General features: G+C 48.1%; 1 protein-coding gene across 2 annotated transcripts; it reads right to left on the bottom strand.

The window, feature by feature from the left end:
- Window positions 1-1890: 1890 nt before the first annotated feature.
- STC2 (stanniocalcin 2) lies at window positions 1891-13772 on the bottom strand. Of its 2 annotated transcripts, none has more exons than XM_074915779.1 (4): window positions 13401-13772; window positions 11085-11227; window positions 8362-8573; window positions 1891-4708 (listed from the first exon to the last, which is right to left on the bottom strand). In XM_074915779.1, exons 1-4 carry the CDS (start codon window positions 13549-13551, stop codon window positions 4315-4317), a joined length of 900 nt encoding a protein of 299 aa, XP_074771880.1. In that variant the 5' UTR covers window positions 13552-13772; the 3' UTR covers window positions 1891-4314. The 2 variants fall into 2 exon arrangements, with proteins under 2 accessions (XP_074771880.1, XP_074771881.1); XM_074915780.1 differs by lacking the exon at window positions 13401-13772 and adding an exon at window positions 12419-12682.
- Between the last annotated feature and the right edge of the window lie 4988 nt (window positions 13773-18760).

The following is an 18760-nucleotide window of genomic DNA, read 5'->3' on the forward strand; positions in this document are numbered from 1 at the left end:
TGAAACTCCAGTAAGCATTTAAGATTTTGGTATCTGATCATTGCTGGGATGGTGATGGAGTGATCTGAGAGGGAATTACAGCTACTGTACGTGCCTGTTACAGCCCTGTACAAAGCCACTGGCTGGTACTTATTGATAGATTATTAATAGCTGACAGGGGAGAGCCAAATGAGTGTTCTCCATTTTTAATTAAAGTCTTGAAGGTGTAACCCTTACCATTGCATGAACTGTCTGGGTCTTTTATAATTGCAGTACAAATCTTATCAGCTATTACAGCTTTTAGAAAACATTGCCGTTGTGTTTCTTAATGGGTCTGGCTGAAATCCAGTGCACAGGGCTTTGGTCCCATGCTGAGGACTGCCAACACCTTGCCTGTGGGCAGGTGCTGTGGTCAGCCAAGACCCCCTGCCCAGCTAGTTGCACCTATAGCCAACCTGGCTGAGCACAGCATGGTGCCACTGCCAACCTCCCAAGGGGATTTTGTACTCCAAGACCGTCAGGGCAGTGAGAAGAAACCCATGAGCACCTGCATCCCCCTACGCCCTCCCTAACCTGAATACAGACTAATTTAAAGCAGATGTGGTGGCTCTGATAGGCTGCAGTGAACCCAATCCATGGCTCCTGCTACAGCAAAAACCTCCCAAAACAAGGAGGGGCTTTGTCCAAGCCCAAGAAGAGCATGAGTTTCTGCTCCCTGTGTTTTTCATCCTCTAGTTTGTTCAGCATCTCCCTTTCTGCCCTCAAACCAGGTCCCAGAGGCCAGCAAGGTCTCCCTCCCCTGAGGGAATGACACACCAGTGACGAGGTCTCTGCCCCTGTGTCAGCTCTCCCTGGCATACAGAGAGGAAGGGCTGGTTCTGTCCCCATGTCCTGCCCCAGCCAGGGCACTTCTGCCGCTGCCTGGCTGGGACCAGGGCCAGGCTCTGGGGGGACGAGCAGACAGATTACCTCTGCCCCCCTTGGCTGAAGCTGCTGGCCCAACTTCAGAGGGCTTTTCTTACGCCTTATTGCAGCATCTGAAATTCCAGCTAAACAAAACCAAGCCACAGACTTATTCAAAACATTTATTAGTGTTTAAGGAAAATAATAGTGTGAAAGGTACAGAGCTTTGTCTAAAGCCATATGCATTTTCTTTTTTCTTTTACAAGCTTATTTGGCTGCAAATTCTACATGAGATAAAACTAGTATGTTTTTCTCCCAGAGATTTGGAATTAAGGACAGTTTGTATTTTTTTTTCTTTTAGTTCAGTACTTTAAGTTAGGACAGCATTTTCCAGGGTTTACTGCTATCTTTTTCCAGTAGGCATTTTGCTTCTCCCAGTATTTTCATTCCAGAACAAGGCTCATTCCAGATGCAAAGCGTAAAGGAAACATTCATACCTTGGCTTTTAAGCTAAACCTCCTTCATGAACAGCAAGTTCATAAAGAATGTTAATTAAAGCATCATACAGTATTTAAATGGACAATTTTTTTTCTTTTTTTATAAAGAATTAAGGCTATGTAGATGTCACAATAAAATAATCTCAGGTAAAACGCACCCTATTTGTTAGATATGAAAGAAGGTTTAACAATAAATAAATGATTTATGCTGTCAATAACATTATGGAACTGTATAAAACTATATTTACGCAGCTTTAAACATAAAAAAACATACTAGTGGCATGAATATATACAACACAGGTCATGACGTACGTTTAAATTATCATAGCCAGCAGTGTTCTTTTTTAAATGGAGACATTATAATAAATAGAAATGTTAAATATTTACAATAATAGTATATGTGGAATCAGTAGATGAACACATAAAATCTTCACACACAGAGGAAAAAAAAGTTATGCCTTATACAAAAATTCTTCCCACCCACAGCTTGTTCCCCCCCCCCCCCCCCAACTGTCATTGACTAAACAAGGGGAATATACAAGTTCCCCCACAGAACGAATGAATACAAATAAAACTGTATGCATGCTGAGGTGATATGTTGACTGAGACATTCAAGGATGTAGATCTATATGTTTGGTTCCCATTGATGAATCAGACCTCTAATGAGAGAGGGATCTTATTTTAGTTCAATGCAAGAACATTACATTGTTGTTTCTGTTTTGCTTTTTTTTTTGGTGTTTTTTGTTTTTTTTTTTTGGTGTGGGTTTTTTGTTGTTCTTCTTGTTAAAACGCTTGGATTGTCTTTTTGGTTTGAGCTTGTTCTTCATGGTGACTGTATGCCACCAAAGGGGGGAGAGGACGCTCACAGGAAACCCATGGAGGCACACTAGAAACCTTATGGTACCACCAACAGCTACTTACGTTTTTGAAGCTGAGGAGTTGGCCATCAGAGGCAGGCCCGGACCAGCCTTGGCAAGCTCCTCCATGGGACAGCCTGGGTGCCCCATCTGTGGGACAGCTGTACTACAACCCAACGGGGCAGCTGGCGCTCCCGCTGCCAGGAGCTCTGCTCCTCAGGTCAGCATGGTCTTTGCCACTACAGTACCTGGCCTGATCCCACCTCTTCCCAGTTAAGTTGAATGAAAATTTTGTCACAGAACTTAACTAAAATCAGGCAAGATCAAGGTCACGTCTTTAAACAAATACCTGGCAATCACATAGAGCCACACCTTTTCAACTTAACGGTCCCCTCTTCCTTCCTACGTGACTTCTATTAAAAGCAATGCCTATAACTTCTGCGGGTGGATACATGCATTAAACCCTGAATATAGCTATTAGGAGCTGTGTTCATTTAGCAGTAACTAAAATCTGAGTTGGAAATTGTAGCCAAATCCCAACACCCTCTACTGTTTATACAGCTCCTTCCCACCAGGCGACAAGACGTACGTTAGTTCAGTGGGTACGTTCTGTCTCTACTGAACTGCCTTCCTGCCCCCACAGCTTTCCTCCCAAGCTTTCTAAATGAGAAGACTCGAATCCCTGGTGCAATTCCCAATTTCTAAGAAAACTCACTTTTTCTATAGAGGAAGCTGAGGACTTCACCCTTCTGTCCCTGTGGATGCTGTAACCTCCATTTCCAGTACAATATCTGGGGATATAGGATTGCAGATCTGCAACCTGAGAATTACAATTGCATAGGGGGTAGGAGAGATGTGTCCAAACACCTCATTCACACTTAAAACTGCTTAGAGACAATAAGCTCTTGACACTCTTCATGTTTAGTAACTCACTCTGCAGAGATTGGTGGTCATTATCTGCATGGCAATTAAAAAAAATACCAAGTCAACCCCCTCTCCTTATCTTTGGCATTTGGATAAACCACAGCTGATAGGCAGGTTAGAGTGGGGCTCCACACCCCAGCAAAGCACACCATGCTCCTGCTGAGGAGAGACAGATTTCTGCTGGGCCTTCAACACAGCCCTACAGAAGAACTAAGTATTGGGGTCCTTCGCTGTCTGAGCCTACGCCCATCCTTCAACCTTGGGCTGTCCATAGGGGTGGAGGACCTTTATCACTGAGTGGGGAGGTGTAAGTAAAGAATATGCACAGGGTTTTCAGAGGTCCACAAGCACACTCTTGGGGGTCCTCCATACTGTGCAAGTCTTAACAGTCACATTGCCTTGTCTGGAAGCTGACTACTTGCCTTCAATATGCTGGAGTGACTGGATTAGCAAGTGTCAAGTTATGCAGTGGTTAAAAAACAAACAGGGGGGCACTTAAACCAGGCAGCATCACCAGGATGGGAACAATGGCTCAGAAGTTAGTTAAGAGAAAGCGGTGGAGCTCCAGACCGCATGGTCCCTGTGCAAGAGATGGGGTAACTATTTCATTAGAGAGTGTCACATAGAGAGCCTTGAGCTCTTGCATTCTCAGCCACAGGCAGAAACCAAATCCCCCTGGAATTCAGCCATCTGCTGTAAGGCTGCGCCCTAAACCTTCGGAGGTGCTAAGCCACAAGCAGCCACATGCAATCTGGCAGAGCCCTCTTGGAACCTGCTCCCCAGCCAAGGGGACCAAGAAAAAAACAAAAACAAAACAAACCCCCAGAACAACCCAACAACCCCCAAACAAGATCCTAAATTTCAGCTCACATCCATTTCAAAGAAAAGGGGAAAAGAATTTAGTCGGAGACATTTTGCCACATTTGGTGGCTGCTCAAGTGTCGAGTTTGCTGGATCAATAACCTATTGCCACTGCTCTCCCTTTGCTACTATATACACTTGTTGCTGAGGTCCATATATAACTTGCAATGCCCTGTGCTTGACCTCTGAATGGGAAATGCTTTGGAATGTCCATAGACGGGAAGATGGGACTCAACGGAGGAGGTTTCCAGTGGAGGGGAAGGATGGGGGGGATGGGGAGTTGGTGCCTTTTTTCACCTCCGGATGTCAGAGAAGTCGGACAGTTCATCTGCCCGGTCCGTGATCCCATGTGCCCCTTTGGGACCGTGGCCCCCAGCTTTCACCCGGGCATGGGCGTTCAAGTGGCCCTTAGTACCTCTCTCTCCCTTAGATGCTCGTGAGCTCTCCCTGTGGTCGGAGTCGGGATGGGCTAGCATGTCCCCGCGGCCAGCGGCGGCTTTGCTGGCTTCACTCGGCTTCTTCTCAGGACCCAGGATGGCATCACCATGCACAGCCGAGGTGCAGAAGCTCAGGATGGAGCAGAGACTTCCCCAGTTCTGTTCACACTGGGCCTGGACGCTTCTTGTTATTGCCTTTTTCACCTCCTCGCCACAGGTGAGCAGGATATTCACTAGGTCAACATACGGCCTAGAGGTAAAGGAAGCAGAACAGAGTCAAAAAATTTAAGGGTTATTTATCAGTAAACAAGCGTAATGGCCTCTCTGCCTTACCCTCCTTGTTCACAGCACAGTTGAGTAGTGTTAGCCCGCTGCTACCCACTGACTTGGCAGCCTCGTAGAGCAATTGTGAACCATGTGGACTTGATGATCTTAAAGGTCTTTTCCAACCTAAACGATTCTATGATTCTATATGTTTATTATACAATATATTATATTCAAATTAGCTATATCACTGTTAGAAATGCAGATGATGGCATCCTGTCAAATGAAGCTTCACTCAAGTGCTGGATCTGCCTTTGATTGCTTCCCCACCAAAGATGCTCTGGGAGAACTGTAATGTCCAGAGGAATATATCACATCTGCACTCTTGGCAAAGGGGGCTCTCAAATGCAAGAACAGCTACCTCACACCTTCTGCCTCTTTCTCTCTCCATGCCCCTTCATCTTTATTAGTCAGGATACATGACAAAAGAAACCTTCTCATGTCCAGAGCCCATCAGCTTTATCAAACAGCTTGCTATTTGCAGGTGAACAGCTGGTACAGAGCATACACCAATCACCAGTGTGCAAGAGGAGTCATTTCCTCACCTCCCCAAAGAGCAAAAGATACTCAACTAGAGGTTCTCTAGCTTTTCTTATCATATTTAGCTTTTCTTGAAGCACCAAGTGTTGATCTCCACCACAAGCAAGATCCTGTCTGGACTCAGGATCTGACTGCACAGAGCTCAGACACATGGAAATCCACTCTGGTGGCACTGTTTCTTCCCACACACAGGTTTTTTTTCTGCATTTCCTGACAGAGTAGAGTACAGCTTTCAGTACATACCTTTTCCCAGCCAAACAAGGACTCCAAATGAGCCATGTACTTAAAATACTGTTTCTGCTTCCCACCCGTCCCTCTGTGCCCCCACGGCACAAGGCAGCCCAAGCGCAGGCATTTTGGCTTCCTCAGCCACAGGTCACCGAGTGCAGCAATTTTAAAATAGTTGCGGTCACAAGTTTTGTGGGTCAATATTGATGTTGTCTATTGACACAACCGCTCAGCTGCTAGCAGGCCCAGAAGGACGTGCTTAAAAGTCTTCCACAGCAGGAACCATCCACAGTGCAAGTGGAGAACTGCCTGGGGTCAGCAGTTGTGGTTGTATGGAGGGGGTGCACCTTCTGGGCACACCCTCCACCAGCTCTGATGGCTGTGGACAAGACTAAATCTCTTCCCATGAACTAAGTCAGAAGAGATGAAGAAAATCAATGGATTATGATCAGTGTCTGATACTATCCTGATCTTACTTTGCCCAACTGCTTAAACTCATTTTAAATGACTAATCTTGGAGAGCCATCTATTCCCCTATCTCAAAATATTTCCCATGTTTGGATTGTTTCTGCCGTTAAAAAAAAGTTACTTGGAATGCAGCAGTGACCAATCTGCCAGGGCCTGTCACCACTTCCACCATAGCAAATCGGCCTGACCCCCACCCCACCACAGCTGACTCAGGAGGAGACTTCACCACCCCAATCGCGTTCCTCAACACTCATCGGGAGAAAACAGTCAGAATAAATAGTCAGAGAACAAGTCTGAGAGCTGCCACTTGCTTCTCTGCTCCTAGTTTTTAACATAAAATGAAAGATGAGAGACAACTGAGCACATCACATATAAAGTGATCCAGAAGAAGGAAAAAATAAAGAGAGCAATCAGTTGTTGAAATTGGGCATAACCTTTACAAAAATCTTTGGAAGAAAAAGGTTGCTGGTATGACTAAAAAGTGGCTCAGCTGCCAAATATTTCAGGTATTCAGAGTCTGCCAGAGCCCTGCGGATTAATACTGGCCCATTTCTCCTTCACTGTTTTACTTCTGCCTTTCAGCTGGCCTGACCATAGTACCTGAACTGAGCACAAGGCTGCAAGTCAGCAGACGTGATTTTATTTCCAGCTCTGCCACACTTGCCTATTGATCTTGAACAAGTTCCTGAGTTCAAAAACTTCAGAGATGGTCTCTAAATTTAGGGGAGGGGAGGAGGTTGGCTGACTTCTATTTGGGGAGTCCTGCATAGGAAAGCTAAACTCCGACTCCAAGATGATGGAAATGAAGTGTAGGAAGCACTAAATGAGATCATGCAAATTCTAGGTGTTCAGCGGAGTGATCCGTCTCTTCTCAAACTGAGAACCCCCCAGTTAAGCTCCCCAGAAATAAGCGGCTGCATTTCAGCATTCCTGCTTTAGCCTGTTTGTAAAACAAGGATAACTTTCTCCTTGGACAGGCCTTTGACTTTCATAGTTCTTCTCATCTCCAAATGACTGGGGGGGGTGGGGGTGGGGTGGTGTGTGTGTGTTAACTGATACCAAGAACCCAATTTATAGCCTACTAACACATCTGAGCAGTGCCCACAGAGAGGTGCTGCTGTGCAGGACGAGGCGCCTCTCCTGCAGGCGGCGGGATGCTGCCCTTCCTCCTGGGCACAGCCACCAGCCATGCCTTTGATCCCAGCCTCAGGAATGTTCATGGAAAGGGCCTTGCTTTCAGGCCACCATGTTCAGCTCATGCATACCACAGCAAACGACTCTGCATTTGAGAGTAAACTGGAAAAGTGTGTCTCTGCAACTACAGCTTAAGTATTAGGGGGTGGTTTTCAACAGAAAGTAAGAGAATCGGGGCACAGCTCCTTTGGAGACCAATAAAAATGCAAGGCTAAAAGTCCAGAAGAAATGATTCTGTAAAAAAAAGTATCTGTCATGACTGCTGGGATTTGGGGTTTCTGTACTAATACCCACTAGGGATAAGAAGGCATAGAGGCATGGTGGGAAGATGCTTTAAGGTTAATTCTGCTGCCAGGCTGTTGCTCAGCCTTCTTGTTTGGGAGGTGAGATGCTCACCTGCAAGAAAAACAGGCTCCAATTTTTACATCTGTGCACAAAGAGTTGGTACAAACAGCTTGAGCCTGGTTTGTTGCTGTCATGGGGCAGCTTTGATCAATTCCAAACAGGATTTGTGACTGCCATTCCTCGGAGGGCAGCTGTGTTCCCAGTCAGAGGGATGAACTCCTCAAAATCTGACTTGTGCCTTCATTTTGCATACCTCCATGTTTTATTAAAAAGCATCTGAGATTAATAAGGAATAAGATGAATGGGAGATTACCTGGGGGACTGCAGCTCTTTCAGGGACAATTAAGTACAAGACAATTGAAAGTATGTATTTAAAGAAGAAATTATCATCTTACTGACAACTTTGCATAGACCTTCTTCCCCCTTCTCCTCTAGCTGTCATCTTTAACAAGATACTGAGGTCAGGAATGGTGCCTTTGAGCTCAGAAAGCACAGAGACATTGTGAGATGCCTCTCGAAACAGAGATCAACACTGTATTTGCTAAACGACCAAAGAGACAGCCAGATCCAACTTCAACCCATTTCACCTCCTTCCACAGTCACATCTAACCCTTTGTATACAAACTAGTCTTCAAGGGCCCCTGTGAAGAGGTATTGCCTTGGTCTGGTAGATGGGAAAACAAGACATGCTTAAGGCCAGGAGGAGGTGAAACAGCTCTTGGGCAGATGCACAGCCCATTGGCATCACCGTGCTCCTGGAAGGAGCTCCCACGCCCCTGACTGCACTAGTGCGGAGGCACTTACTCATGCTGCAGCAGGTCTTTGAAGTGAATCATCTCCACAATGACCTGGACGTTCTCCTTGGCAGCGGAGCAGAGGTCATGCTTCAGGTAGCACTCCCGCTGTAACTGGAACACCATCTCTTTAATGGCAGGGCACTTACGGCTGATGCAGCTGAATTTATGCCTCAAGGCATGAGCCTTACACTTCAGAGCGTCTTTAATGAAGGATTTTCCCTGAGAAGAAAAGAAACGGAGTAGGTCTGTATTTTTGTCCATTAAGCACAGCAAGCTGATTTATGCCCAGCTAGCTGCTCCTCTGTAGGAAGAATGTCAAGGGTTGTTAGATTAAGGGTATCAATGGCTTTCCCCCCCTCTTGTCTTTGTTTCTCTGCCCTTAAGGACCATGCCAAGTTACCCAGCTTTGCTGTCCCAGTGGAGCTGAACACACAGGGCTTCCTCACTGGTATTCTGAGGCTTTCTCTGCCGCAACAGCTGAATGCCCAACAAGGGAAAGGGCAAAAGTAAGCACCTTGAAGTAATTCAGTGCTCAAGTTACTGACTTTGCTTCTGGGGTGGCAGCACAGCAGGTTCACACGAAGGAAAGGGCGTCCTGCCATGGCTGAGGTCCCCAAGGCCACGAGCAGATACCCATTCAGTAACTGCAATTTAGTTTTTAATTTTAAAATTAGTTTGCAAACTCAGACACGTATGCACGATCTGATAAGCACCTGCCCCATTCCCCAGCTGTCAGTCTTTACTACCACTTCTTGAAAAAGGGACTCAAATCAACACTAATAATAATCCTACAGGGTCTTGACATCTGTTTGCTCCAAGAAATTGAGAGACTAAAAAAGAAAATCAAATTGAGAAAGTAAAAAAATGCTGCAGGGAAGCTGCTTTAGCAGCATCTCTTTAACCCCTGTTTGCAGTTCCTTCATTCAGTTGCTTACTGGGTTCAAAGCCACCCCTTCCTTGTCTCTTTACTGTCTGATACTATAGTTGCCATACATGGTGCATGTGTCGCAGTCTGAAAGCTCTGCTCAGACTCCCTTTACATTGCTGAGCAATAGGTGTGTGGAAATCTCATGCACTGCCCCTATCTCTTCATTAGCTTCAGACTATTTTACACAAATCCAAGACCAAATTCTTGTTATCCTTGATCCAAAGAGTACACTGGCACAGTTCCACTGGCTTTAACTAAGATTCACCCAGACCTGCAAGCAGATGTTGTCCTCAAATTGTTTTAAGCCAGAAATGTTTCTTGCTGATCAAAGAACTGCTTCAGTCATCATCCATTTCTATTCCCCATACCAAAGGCACTTACTTACCCTTCCCTTCAGTAACAAACACACGCAGCACAGTAGGCAAATAAGGATAAAAAAGAAAATTCTCATATAAACCAAACCTAACTGCAATTCTCAGGTTTCAGACAGAGGGAAGGAGAGCATAAAGCAGAAAGTGGCCAGTGTTAGTCTTGTCATTTAATGCAGCCTGAAATAACTGTAGATAATAAGAGATGAGCCATGAAAAGCCATGTCATAATAGAGGCTAAAGTCACCTCCATATTAAATAAAGCTCCAGGGGTTTAATACTTCTGCACTGCAATGGAGACAGCTTGGACGTGAAACAGGCTATATTTGATTAGCAATATCTGGGGATCCTGGGGAATATGCATCAATGGCTACACTCAACCTTTGCAGGCATGTTTCCCCCCCTTCCCAACAGGACTTACTTCTTTGGTCAATTTTGTTCACTGACAGAATATTGTGCAAAAATAAACAAGCGTTTTCTGGAAGCCACTTGGAAATTAAGCTGAAGGTTTTCAGATACCCACAGAAGAAATAATTTCCATTTTAATGGCTAGCCAGACCCTTTGCACATCCTTGAGAATTAAGAGCCTGAAACTCCAGCATTTCAAAAGCATTTCCTACTGGGTGGTCCCACCATCCTTCATGGAACAGGCTGAGTCCTGAAGGCAGCTCTACTTTATACCATGCTTTTAACAGTGCCATGTAGCTAGTGCTTTTAGTAGTTATGCTGTAAACTGCATGGTCCAGCCAAATGCCACTGGCCCGTCGTAATGTTCTCTTCCCTCCACATTGAAATGGAAGAGTAGGTTTACAAGACATAATAACAGGATGTCTCAATGATGCATAAATGGTCTGGGGAGAAAATGAAGGAGACAAACTTAATACTGCATACCATATAAGTAATGCATTTTAACGTCAGTGATTGAACCAAAGACTTATTTGAACATATAAGCTTTAGGAGGTTGCCTGTACTGGTTGTGTGCAAGTTTTGAGAACAAACTTTTAATAACTACACATTGGGAAATACTTTGATACGTCTAAATGAACTGGGTGCCCAAGCTGCATTTTAGAATCAGCTCTGAACAAACATGGTGTAGCAGCGTAAGCTGCTTAGTGTTTCCGAAAGCCATGTTCCGTTACATTACGTTAGTGTTCTGATTTAGTTATCCCGAGTACAGGCGGAGGATGTGATCACAGGGAGCTGTAGCTAGAGACAGCCTGTCTCCTGGGACTCGCAGCACACTGCTGCTTGATTATTATTTTGGGGTCCCAATTCTGGACCCTTCAACAGAAAAGTTCTTAGTAAAGCTGGTCATGTGCAAAAGTAAATTTGGTCTGTAACGGCAACTTTTTGCAAAGATGTGTTAAGGAACTAAAATACATGTCAAGTGTATATTAGAAGCAAGCAGATACGTGGGACATTTCACCATGTTACCTGGGCATCGAATTTTCCAGCGTTGTGCAGGAATGTCATGCAGATCTCATGTAAGCCTCGGATCTCGCAAGAATTGTTTTCAAAGCATTCAAACACTCCACATCCCACATCGCCAGCATTAACCAGGCAGTGCTGGATTTCAGCTAAAATGAGCATTGATTACAGTTAATTTGAAGAACTGTTCATAGAATCTGGTGGTGGGTTGGGGGGGGGGAGGGAAAGAGTTATTTTGCTATCATCATCAGTTCGAAAGAAAAAACACATGACGACGGTTATTGTACCCACAGCATGCCCACTTTTTGCAGAAATTAGGCCAAAGCTTGGGTGTATTATGTTATGAAAGTGATATCCAAGAAGTAAATGCCAAATCCACTATGCTTACGTCAAGCTATTTCACTTGAGAACTGTCTAACGCTTTTGCATTCCTCAGGAGCAAAGGACAGGCATGATTTTTGCTGTCCGACTTGTACAAAGCTCGCAATCAAACTGAGGTGCCAAAATGAGAAGTGCAGGACCCTGGCAGCTAAAATTTCTCATTTCTGGTACTTTGAGCTAGTTTCTGGCTATTAGCACAATGTTTTTTACAGTCCGCTGGGTTTCCTCTGTCATGATGCCTACAAAGTTAATGGCAGAGCTCCCACTGATAGAGTCCTTCGCACTGAGTGTTGCATAAAGCTGCAACTATGTCCTCACCTATGCAGAAATCAACTGAATATATATGTATTTATAGATGTAGTACATAAAATAGATCTACCTGAGCTAGCCATTACATCTATGTTTATTCTTCCCTTTCAGAGGTTATGTAATACTGTGAAAAAATGCTGTCTAATACTCACCAAAAAACCCCCCCAAAATCTAATTCTTAACAAGACAGCTTCTGGTCCTTTAAAAAAAAAAAAAAAAAAAGGATGTAGTAATACTGCCAGAGGGAAGGTGGTTGCTGAAAAAGCCTGAGGATAAAGTTAAACAGGGGCAGCTTTTAGACCAGAACTGAGGATGCTAAGAATTCCTGTACTCTGTGCCCTAGTGGTACCTTTAATTAAAGCTCGCCCTTGGGAGCCAGCCTAATCCCCCTCTGAACCGCAGCATGTTTCAGACATCCCCAGCCTCCCCCTTTGCCATGCGGTCCATTTGCAAGTCTTTACAGCAACTTTCGGTCTAATTTCAACCCGCTGCAAGGCAACGAGAGGAGCCGCGGATACGGAGTTCACACGCACCAACACCCCCCCCCCCCCCCCCAGCTCAAAACCAAATCACTGCCGCCACTTCCCCCCCCCCCTTTTTTTTTTTCCCCGCTTCTCCCCGCCCCCCCCCCCCCCCTCCCCGCCTTCTACCTGCCCCGAAGTGCATCTGGGGGTGGGACACGGGAGCCCCGGGGCCAGCTCCTGGGATTGTCTCGGCCACACGCGAAAAGCTGCGCAAACACGCACCGGGGGGGGGTGGGGTGGGTGTGGGGTGTGGAAAAATGGAGCTCTTTGTGGAGCGCTGCAGAGCGCGGAGCTGGGCTTTTTTGGGGCCGGGAGCTCAGCTGTAGTGCTTGTGTTGGCATCCGGATGCAAACCCTTTGCCGGATCACATGTCCTGGCTCCAGCGTGCTGAGAACTGCACAGTGCCGTGATTCACATGTGGCAGTCCCTAATGGGCATTCGTGCATTCCTGCTCGTGTGTGTTTAAACACGTCTCGCAGCACTGAGAGTGTTAAAAAAAAAAAAAAGGGGGGGGGGAGAAGAAAGGGGGGGATAGGAGTTGGGGGGGGGGGGAAGGGAAGCGTCTGGATCCCGCGCTCTCTCTTTGCACGGCTGGGAAGCGATCCAGCGAAGTGCACGCCTCAGCTCTCTCTTTCTAGGCAGATAATACCCGGGGGAGGGAGCGCAGGGGGCGGGAGAGGAGGAGAGAAACCCCCGGTCCGTTGCATCATTGCACGACTCCCTACGGAGGAGGCAAAGCACCAGTCATTTCCAGCCGCTTCCCCTTCCCTCCCGCGTCCGTCCCCCCACTCCTCGACCCGGTTTCAAACGCTGCGCCGAGAAACTTTCTCCTCCCGAGCCCAGCATCTCCGCCGGGCCCCCCCCGGCCCCGCTCCGCACCGGCGGAGCCGCTGCGCCCGGAGCGCTGCCGCGGCTGTTGCAAGGGCAACACGTGCTTGGCAAAGCCGGGCTTTAAAGGTAATGAGGAGCGAGCTCTTATTTCCTCTGGTGATTTATGCCTGACAGTCGGACACCGAAATAAAACGCCTGTCAGAACTCAGCGCGGCTATTTCCCCGGCGCTCCAGAAACAGCAAGGGAGGCACCGCGCCCCCCCCCGCCCCGTCGTACCTGTGTTCTGCAGGGACAGGCGCCCCTTCTGCTGCGGGGTCCTGTCCGGTGGCCCCTCCGGCGGGTGGGTGGCCTCAGTGCCCGCCGCCGCCCGGGCGCTGGCGAGCAGCAGGGCCAGGGCCAGCAGCTTGCCGCGGAGCTCCGCGCACATGGTCGCGCCTTCCCCCCGCCGCCGCCGCCGCGTCCTCCCCCGCGGGGTGCCGCACCCGGGCCCAGCGCGCTCCTCGCCGCGGCCCCGCGAACCGCATGTGCCCGGCGCGGCGGCGAGCGCGGAGTGGCGGCGGCGGCGCCGGAGGGTGCCTCAAATATCCCCGCCGAGCCCCGGTGTCACTCGCATGAGGGAGCCGAGCAGGTGTCGCTCCGCGCCGCGGCCAATGGCAGCCGCCGCCCCGCTCCGACCGCCCGCCGGGGGCCGGCCCTGCCCCGCCGGCAGGTTGCAGCCTCCCGCCTCCCCCGGCCCCCCCTCCCCGTGCCGCGGGGGATGGGCGTGTGGGGGGCAGCGACTGCACCCCCCCATCCCCTTCCCCCGGAGGCGAGGGGGGTGTGAAGGTGCCCCCCCCCCTCCCGCGGCGGTATGGGCGGGGGAAGAGAAAAAAAAAAAAAAAAGGTGAAAAAGCGGGATTTTGACAAGCGCGCTGCTTTGGAGGGAGGGAGGCAGCACCGAGCGGCCGGTTCCCCCCGCAGCCGCGGCGCCGGGGCCAGGAAGGCAACTTCGGGCCGCTCCTCCAGCCGCCGCTGCCCTTGCGCGGGGGAGCAGCGGGGGTGCCCGGGCCCGGAGCCGGCTGCCCGCGCCGGCCGTCCTGCGGCATGACGCCTCGTTGGGAGACTTGATTGAAAAGAAAAAAAAAAAAAAAAAAATCTCTCTCCGAAGCAGCTATCGCACCGACTTTCTTGGAAATTCTCCACTCCCTTCTCCTTTTTTGTATTCCGTGGGATTTTGTACCCTGCGAGCTCCGAGGGGATTTGGGCTAAATCCCTCCTCACCTAGGGGGGGCGGGAGGGGGGAACGCGGTACCTTCATGTGGACCCGGCCGGGTGAGCAGGGCCGGGCGCTGCCTTCCCTGACACCCCCGGCCCCCCCCCCCCCCGACACCGGGGGTGGGGGAAGCATCACCCTTACAAGCCGCCGCCCGCACCCCCCCACTCCCCCCGGAACACCCCGTAGCCAGCTCTGGCTGCTCCCTTTTCTACGGTAGCTGGAGGGGGGGCGGGGGGCGCAGGAAAATCCTTAGCAGGTGATGAGAAGTGCGGCGCTGGCCGGGGAGGGGGCGGGTGTGCTTCCCTTTGCCCTGCCGTAATGCACATCAGATGTTTCATCAGACCCCGCAGGCCCCACGCGGCTCCTGCCTCCCCCAGCAGCCCCCCAGCCCCCGGCACCGCGCTGCGCCGTGCGGGGGGCGGGGGTCCCGCCGGGGGGGGGGGGGGCGCAGCCAGGAATGTCTCCAGCTGCTGCTGCCGCCCGCTTCCTCACAGCTGTCAAAATGCACTTGAGGAAATCCACTCACACCTCCCCGAGCAAGGGTCTCCTCGGCGGGACGTGACACCGCGCCGCAGAACCATGGCTCCATGGCTATGCACCAGCAGGCACGTTTTGACACCCCCCTTGCAGCCCCCGCGACGTCCGTCCTCCCGCCCCCCCGGCTCCCCTCGCCTGGGCCTTCCTTCCTTCCCTGGTTTTGTCCCAGGCCAGGCGGTTCGTTTGCTGGGTCTGGGCGATGCGGTTTGTTTATCATTCTTTAGGGTTTGACTTCGAAACATCTTTCTGAGATTGACATTCTTAACTGCGGTGCCAAGCTCATGTGGAAATTCCCTTTTATCAATACGCTGCTGCCTCGTAAACTGCAACTTGCAGCTTTCCTCCAAGGAACTGGCTGTGCCAGTGCGGATGTCTGCAAAGCCCCTGTGCCCCTGGGATGGGCTCTGCCCTTTTTGACAACAGGGCTATTAAAGGAATAGGTTTTCCTTCTTCATTTTTACCTCACCCTGAAGGCCTGGTGGCCCTTCTTTTGTCCTTGTTCTCTTACTATTTATACTGCTGAGGAGTTTTGCTACTTAATTGCCTTTGCTAGGTCTAGATAGCTTGACTTTAACAATTCTCATCTCCAGCGTTCAAAGAAGACCAGGGGCTGAATGAACTCTGGAGCAGCACAGAGGGAGTACAGGCAGGAGAATTTAAGGGACAGCAGTTTTTCTCTGAAGGAGGAGGTAACAACCAATGTACTGCTCCTAAACAGCAAGTTTGTATTATACGTATGACAGATTTTTTTTTTTTCTTGCGCTTCACAAATTGTGCTTCCTCCTAAAGCCTTTTCCCTGCTGCTGTAGGTCTGGTTGCCCTCCTGCAGCTATTCCTCATCAATCTTTCTGCCTCTTTTTACAGTTAGAATTTTTGGATGGGTTTTGCCCTTTTGACTTAAAGGAATTCCGTGCATCCTCCACACGCCAGACCCTCTGGTTGACTTCTCTAGTCAGGTCTCATCATTTCTCAGAGCATGTCCTTTGAACCACGCAGCCCTGGCTGCTCTAGTACGGCTTATCCTCCCCTTCAGCCCATCTTGCACTAATTGCTCCATCCAAGGTTATTTTCACAGCTTTTCCTTACCAAAACCGTGCCTAAAATAGCACCCCCTCGTGTCACTATTTGGTGAAGAAATCTGCCGGCTGTCAGCACGTTGAGCATTTCCCATCTCTTCCTGCTCAGCAGACATTGCTGGGCGGCGGGTGGCACTCAGAGCTGGAGGATTTTTCCCTGCTTTTCTCTCTCGAGGTCACTCACTCCTCGGGGTGCTCCTGGGATTAGAGGGTCTGGCCCCGCTCAGCCCGCCCTTAGCAGGGCAGGAAGCTGTGCCTGCATTTTAAAGGTGAGCGCTGTCAGGAAAACACGAGACAGAAGTCATGCTCTAGCAAATTTGGCATCTTCTGGAGTGCAGTGTAACTCCCTCCCTGGCAGCACGATCGACTGCCAGTTTGAGTGCCATGTAATTTTATAGAATAGTTACCAATTCCAGTGATTTAGAGGCTGGTTTCCAGGAGGCTTGGGATGCCTGAATCCCGAGGCACTGAGGCACGGAGCCTGCAGCTTTGCTCCAGCGGCAGGAGCTTGCGTGGACGCAGGCGCCTGCTTGCAGGATGGCGTCCGGTTGCGAGGCGTTTGATGACGTGTTTGAGGAGTAACACTTTGGAGAGGATCACAACTACTTCCAGCAGTTTTGAACGACTGTTGGCTTTTAGGAACGTGCTTTTGAGTTCCCTTTGGCTAACATACATAGGTTTTAACTTTTTCAGAGTGCTTCATAATTTGATTAAAACTTTATATGATCAAGCAGTAGCACGAGCATATTGCAACTACCTTTAAACGGGAAGCATTTAATTTGTTTGGGGTTTTAAGGGAGATGATTAACAGGGCTGTGTCTCTGCAAGGCCATTGCAAGCAGGTGAAGGCTGAGGAATGCTGTGCAGGAGGCTCCAGCGCACAGGGAGAGAGCAAGCACACCCAGTTATGAAGGATGGAAAGGCCGATGACTTCAAAACGGAAGAGGATGCTGTGGGGAAGGTGTGCCGAGGTCTGGATTCTGGGTTTTTTATCTGTGACTAAACACATTTCACAGTAAAGTTAGAGTAAGCTGTGCTGTGCGGCCCCAGCAGCTGATGGCATTTCATCAGACTTGAGAAAATAAGCAAGACAGGGGAATTTATTGTTGCCTCTTCTCCTGGGTAATTTCCCCACCTCGGGGCTTAGTGCAAGGTGCTGACTTGCAAATGACACATCATTACGAAGCCAGCCCAGAGCTGCAAAGCATTGCTGGGAAAGCGGTCGGGAGAGCAGAGGAAGCTGCCTCTTGGACTTGGTTCCACCTGGTGTGGGACCTGCTCTGGAAACGTGTTGATTTAATTCCCACAAGCTGGTTCTCAGATGGTGCGAATAAAGCTGCTGACAGTGACTGAAATGGGATTTGACACTGGAGAACCTGTTAGGTTCAGTAAATGTAGGTCTGTTGGGAAGCTTCAAAGGGTTGTATTTTAAGCCACTTTTCCCCCATCATCATCGATTTAGTATTTTTGAATCTCTGGTAACTGTAGTTCTCATGATGAATGAGCAGAAGTTGATGATAAAGCCACAGAGAATGAAATGCAAGAAAAGTCAGAGCTAATTATATTAAAAATTATACAGCCATTTTTTTCCTGATTGCTTGTATAAAAATCAGGTATTTGAGAAATGGTCTCAATGAGTTATACATCAGGTTTAAAGATGGTCTGGCTTTGATAAAATATGAACTATTTGAAAGATTTATAAGCGTCACAAATCCTGCTGAACGTTTTAGTATTTAGAGCAGCAGGAAACCACTCTGTGATATTTTTAAAACAGGTATTTACTCAAGTAATTGGTTACTTTTTATGTGGAATAAGAAAACCCGGTGCAGCTATATTGGACTTGACATAAAAGAGAGGTATGTAATTTGTGAGCAAAACAGGGTGGAATGTACACATTGTACCTGGGGAGGTATTTCGAGAAAGACAACTCCTTGAGACAAAAAGCCAAAACAACAGACACGCTAGGTTGCATGCCAGAATTGTTTATTCCTCAGTTAATCAGCTGTGTAATGAGTGTCCAGAAACAATCCCTTCTGCCCAGGTAGTTTAAGTTTCAAACTTCGTAAGTTTTGCGGCCTTCATAAAATGGATTACATGGAAGTTGGACGAAAAACACATGTTTCTGAGAACATTTTGGTTCAAAAAAAAAGAAGTGGCAATGTCAGTGCCAACAATTTACTACAGAATATCTGAACCAGATGCCGTTAAACTATAATTCCAAACAATTTGCCAGAATTATGTATTTACTTTATTCTTTAAGTCAAACTAAAGATATGCATGGTTTTTATTATTTGTGGATATAAACAAAAATGTGATGTGATTACAACTAATATAAGGCAGATAATGCCAAACAGTCATGATTTCTGTGACTACTGCACTAGCTAAAGAAAAATGGAAGCTCTGTTGGTAATTATGTGCAAAAGGGTCATCAAAATATGGGTGTTTAGATTGAGACATATCAGACTGTAGTCTGCTTAGTCACCAGATAAGAGCATTGGCCAAAACCATCTATTTCTCCCCTTTTCTCACAGTGGTACTTTTTTTTTTTTTTTCTTTTTTTTTTCCCCCTGAGAGAATGGGGAATAGATCTGCAAGACATGCTGAGTTACATTCTTAACTAAAATAATACATGGAAGGGACTCTTGTTAGGAGGTACTTGTAGGCAGTCTTCAACTTGCTGGTTCTTATCCAGATGAGCTGCTATCTGATGGTTGAAAAGACAGACACTGACATCAAAATTGTCATCCTGAAAGGACAGAGTGAGTTTT

This window comes from Athene noctua, chromosome 12 (genome assembly GCF_965140245.1).
Source record: "Athene noctua chromosome 12, bAthNoc1.hap1.1, whole genome shotgun sequence".
Taxonomy (NCBI): Eukaryota; Metazoa; Chordata; class Aves; order Strigiformes; family Strigidae; genus Athene; species Athene noctua.

Bases quoted from the DNA above. Each gene is read 5' to 3' on its own strand.
- STC2 (XM_074915779.1), bottom strand. From the start codon at position 13,551: ATGTGCGCGGAGCTCCGCGGCAAGCTGCTGGCCCTGGCCCTGCTGCTC. The intron at 11,228-13,400 runs GTACGACGGGGC...TGCTCATTTTAG, and splicing joins CCTGTCCCTGCAGAACACAG to CTGAAATCCAGCACTGCCTG. The intron at 4,709-8,361 runs GTAAGTGCCTCC...CTTTACCTCTAG, and splicing joins AAAGACCTGCTGCAGCATGA to GCCGTATGTTGACCTAGTGA.